Genomic DNA, 4872 nt, shown 5'->3' with positions numbered 1-4872 from the left:
CTGATAACGCGTGTGTGGATGACACATTCGATATCAATATCGCCGTTAAAAAAAAGTCTTATAGGATAAATAAATTTAGGTGATGTATCACTCCGTAATCAAATACTATACATATTGTCATGTATCTATATATCTATTAATAACACGTGATGCATAATTTTTAAGAAAAAAGTACAACAGAAGCCAATTAGTTTTGACAATTGAACCCCCATTTATCGCATTCACCAGTTTTGTTAATCAGCCAAATGTAACGTTAATGTAACCGGCGATGATCACAACCAAAATGTTAATTTCCTAATTTCTAGCTTTTTCATAATGGATGTTTTCTGAGTTTCTCCCACCCAATTGCTGGTATTTTTTTGTTTTCTATCATCATGTATTAATGTTCCTCACTGAATTTTTAAGATAACTTGTTAATTACTTTTGTTGTTCATGGGATATGCTATATAAATCATGTGTACATGTCTTTGAATATGTTATCATAAAAAGATTGCACTCTATTGTATGTACGGTTGTGTTTTGTATTTTTTGGTTTATTTCTTTTATCGTTTAGTAATTTTATTTTCTTCATTTTTTCACGAAAGAACGAAAAGTATTGTATGTATGCTTTGTGCATCTCTTCGCGTTATGTACGTATGTGAAATCGTAATGCTTATACATTGTTGTTGAATATATGCGTTGCTATATTATCCCAAATATTAAAAAATATGTTGTTATACTATTTATGTAAGAAGAAGAAAGAATTGTGAATGATAAATGTATGACAATCAAAGAACATTCCTTACCGAAAACAATCATCTTTAGAAATTAGAATAGAGTTACCTATTATCGACCAAAATCATCGATGACCTAGTGGTTGTCGACCTGATATCTCCGACATGGATAACTCAGTTAGTACGTGTATTAGTTAGTACGTGTATTTGAGTAAAAATATTCGTCCTTTACGGATAACGTAAACAGAAAAACTTCTTTAATTGTTTACCCATTTACCTATTACCAACGGAAAAGCTTTACCAAGCCTCTAATTAGATATGGATATTTGATTAGTTAAAAGAGAAATGATATAAGTTATTTGCTACATGGGATCAGTATGGGGCTAGCAACATACCATAATTTCCCTTTAGTTACGGAGTTTGTGTGTACAGGGAAAACTTTATCCATTTACTCGTTTACCTGCTTACTTGTTTTACGAATTTTATGTGCAATTAACACTACATATCATTTTCCATAATTAAACTGTAATGTCCATACAAAGTATTGTTTGAATTCTTAGTTTAAAACAACTCATGTTTTCTCTATGCAGAAACATATAATAAAGTGAAGAAAATTGTGAAGTTTTTCAAAGGTAAAAATCTGGCAACAAAGAAGCAAACAAAGGGAGGAAGTCGAAAAAATAGAGGATATACATAAACAATACCAATCAATGTATGCTTTATACGAAGAAGTACCCAATGACGAAGAAGATAAAGAAGAAAACGAGGCTTCTCCGTCTTCTTCTTCTTCATGTAACTCGTTTCCATTAAGTATGGAATCGACAGGATATTATTCCCCGGGTAGTGGATCAAAAACACCGTGTCTTGATCATCCAAAAGGGACAACAACGGATGCACAAAGTTTAAAATCCGAGAATTCTTGTTATTCGTTAGATGGATTAAGTGTTGCGAGTTCGTATAAAGAGGAAGATAGGGGTAGAACGGTAGAGAAGCTTATGAAGGAAACCGATAACTTAAAAGATAGATTGGATGAAAAAGAGAAAAAATGTCCGAATCTTGAAAAAAAGTCATCTTTAAAGATGAAGGTGTTAGAAGACAGATTAAACGCTTTGAAGGTCGAAATTGAGACATTAAACTATCAAAAGAATGAACATGAATATGAACAAGAATTTAAGGGCAGACATGATGATTTTCATAGAAGAAAAAGGCAAATTTCGGGACTTAAGTCTGTTGAATATGCATTTAAAGAGAAGGAAAGTGAAATTTTCAAGAAATTTGATGAATGTGAGAAGATATTTAATGGTAAAATTGAGGAATATATGGATCAAGTTCAAAACTTGAGAGTGAAAGTAGATTGTTTAAGGGCTGAAGATAGAAACTTTACGTACGAAAAAGAAAAAGAACTCGAATCATTAAGGATTCGGAATCAAGAATCAGAAATGGAGATCGAGCGGAAGACTAAAGAAGCTGAAGATTCACATGAGGTGTTAGAAGCATTAACCGAAAAATTAAAGCAAATGATCGTAAACGAAGAAAGTTTAAAAACGCGAGTTAAAGATTTGGAGGTCAAGATTGTTTATGAAAGAGATGAATGTCGTTTATCAAAATACGAAAATGAGGATCAAAGAAAAACGATTTGTGAATTAGAGGAGAAGCTTCAAGAAAAAGATAGTCGAATATCTACTCTCGAATCAACAATTGAGGGCGTCAAATTGGACTTAACGAACAAAATAAAATCGCTAGAGCAAAAGTTCAAATCTTTGGAAATCGAAAAGGTTGAACTTGAAGAGAAAAACGACGTATTAGCCTCTACGCTTGAGCAGAGAGACTTGTTGGTGAACAAACTAAACCACGAAGCGAAATCTAGTTTTAGAACGACGGTTAAAAAAATGGGAGAAATGGTGGATGAATTTAGGAAAAAATCCGAGGATAGTATTCGTATTTTGAGTAGAAGAATCCGTGTTGCAGAGCAACTTCACAATGAAACGCGAGAATGGTACAAGAAAACGAAGGAAAAAAACGAGGAAGATAAAAGAGATAATGAGTTGGCGTTTCGTAGTATCAAGGTTATAACGAAAATGGTGAGTGATACATTGAGTGCTTCCGAGACGATCGGGCAAAGATTTGCAGAACGTTGTGATGATTTCACGAACCGAGTGTCAAAAGTTTCTTGTGAGACGAACTTTGTGAAAGATTGGGCGAAACGAAAGAATAGTGATTTGGTGCAAGTGAAGGAAGATTATGATGCACTTTTGGTTAAATTGGATGATAAAGAAGAGGAGATACTTGTGTCAAGACAAAAAGTGTTGAAATTAGAAACTAAGGTGAGGGACTTAGAGAAAATTATGAAGGAGAAAGATGAAACCTTGATTGGTTTGCAGGAAGAAAAAAGGGAAGCAATTAGGCAATTGTGTGTGTGGATTGATTATCATCGTAGTCGATCGGATTATTTCAAAAAAGCCTTTTCCGAGCTCGTTACAAGGACACAGAGACCGGCTTAATCTCATTATAGAAACTAAATGTCATTTTTGTCCTTAAGTTCGAGCTTCTTGGTCGAACCTGAAGACCTGATTGAACTGTGGTGGTAGTTAGAAACCGAAAACCGGCTTAAAGAAGACAGAGTTCGTTGGATGTAAACATGAATATGTTTGTAACCCTTTTCAGCTGATTTTTTGTTGTAGAATTATAAATAATTTGTTACTTAGATTGGTGACCATATATGGAATGAGCATTTGATGGGAACCTTTAAAAGGAGGAATTAGCTGTTAGGTTGTCACACATAAAGGTATTGTAGAATTCAGTAACCACTACCTCAAAGTAAACGCTATATATAACTTTTATATGTGTTAACGACAGTTCTTGGTCAACTTTTAATTTGTAAGAATTGATTATTTGATTATGATGCAAATTTTGAATTTGGGTTTATTTAACCACATATACTTTGTCAACTTCTGACCTACTCCCAAACTCATTGGATCATCTCATAATAAACCTGGAAAAAAAAAAATAGAAGCTACTACGTCAACGAACCAGGAAAAAGTAGTTAAGGAGCCCCTAATTTGAACTACAATTATCATAATCATAATACTCATCGTACAACACACCTATGAAATATAGTTATTGGGTGGTGTTGGTGTTCATAATCGACAACACCGAAAACCACAGCAGAATGAGAAAGTGTTCGGTACATACCGGGTTATACACTATCCACACTAACAACTTATAAATCCCCTCAAACTATGAGTAAGAGCAAGGTTGAAAAAGACGCGAGACGGAGTCGAGACGGTAGGACCTTAAAACGTCGCAATGAAAAAATGGAGTAGAGACGGATGTTGACCAACGTTGACTTTTTTATATATATTTCAAACATAAATATTTCAAAGTAAACATAGATATTTGCCTTCAATTTGATATGTTTATGTTTGTAATGTTTATTTTTGAAATTTATTTAAAAAAATTAACGTTGGTCAACATCCGTCTCGACCCCATCTCGGCCGTTATTGACCGTTGTTGACCGTCTTTTTGGCGTTGTTGAGCGATTTTTTAACCGTTTCTCGGTGCAATGCAACGGTAGCATGGTAAAACAGTTGCGACACCCGTTGCGACGCCCATCTCGGCCGTTTTTTACAACACTGAGCAAGAGACAACTGAAAGAGAGAAGAGAACAAAACTTACGACTTCCATTGTTTTACCGCCTACTTTCTCTTTTTTCTGCGCAAAAATAACATCAGTATTCATTCAACAACATTATTATTGATATGTTTTTCAATCCGATATCCTCATCTCGACCCCGAGAAGATCCTTGACCACCTCTTACGACACAAATGCAAGTGCTATTGAAGGAACCACCTGTTTCACAAAAATCATAAAAAGGGGTAGAAACATTCCAGCCGCAAAATTTAACTAACCCAAATAGAAGCATGGAAAGTTAGGCTATTTATATAGTTGATACCACAGCTAATTGCGTAATCAAATATAAGCGGATAGAAAATTTCGCAAAAGTGAACTATTTATGTAACTACATATGATAAGCAGCTCATTGGCTACCTTTATCATGTTAGATTTACCTTGGAATTTTGGTTTTTTCGGCGAGAATAATTGGCTACTTCAAAGAACATGGATAAAGCTGCTTACCTTTTTATGCAACTAGATCTAAAAT

The 4872-nt window shown here is 34.3% G+C and overlaps 1 protein-coding gene across 1 annotated transcript; it reads left to right on the top strand.

Moving 5' to 3' along the window:
* The first annotated feature begins 1423 nt into the window (after positions 1 to 1423).
* LOC139860468 (uncharacterized) lies at positions 1424 to 3214 on the top strand. The gene has a single exon (XM_071849220.1). The coding sequence runs from the start codon at positions 1424 to 1426 to the stop codon at positions 3212 to 3214; it is 1791 nt and encodes a 596-aa protein (XP_071705321.1).
* Positions 3215 to 4872: the final 1658 nt, after the last annotated feature.

This window comes from Rutidosis leptorrhynchoides, chromosome 7 (assembly GCF_046630445.1).
Source record: "Rutidosis leptorrhynchoides isolate AG116_Rl617_1_P2 chromosome 7, CSIRO_AGI_Rlap_v1, whole genome shotgun sequence".
Lineage (NCBI taxonomy): Eukaryota > Viridiplantae > Streptophyta > Magnoliopsida > Asterales > Asteraceae > Rutidosis > Rutidosis leptorrhynchoides.
Note: the sequence above shows the minus strand (reverse complement) of the source record. Positions and strands in the feature narration are given on the sequence as shown.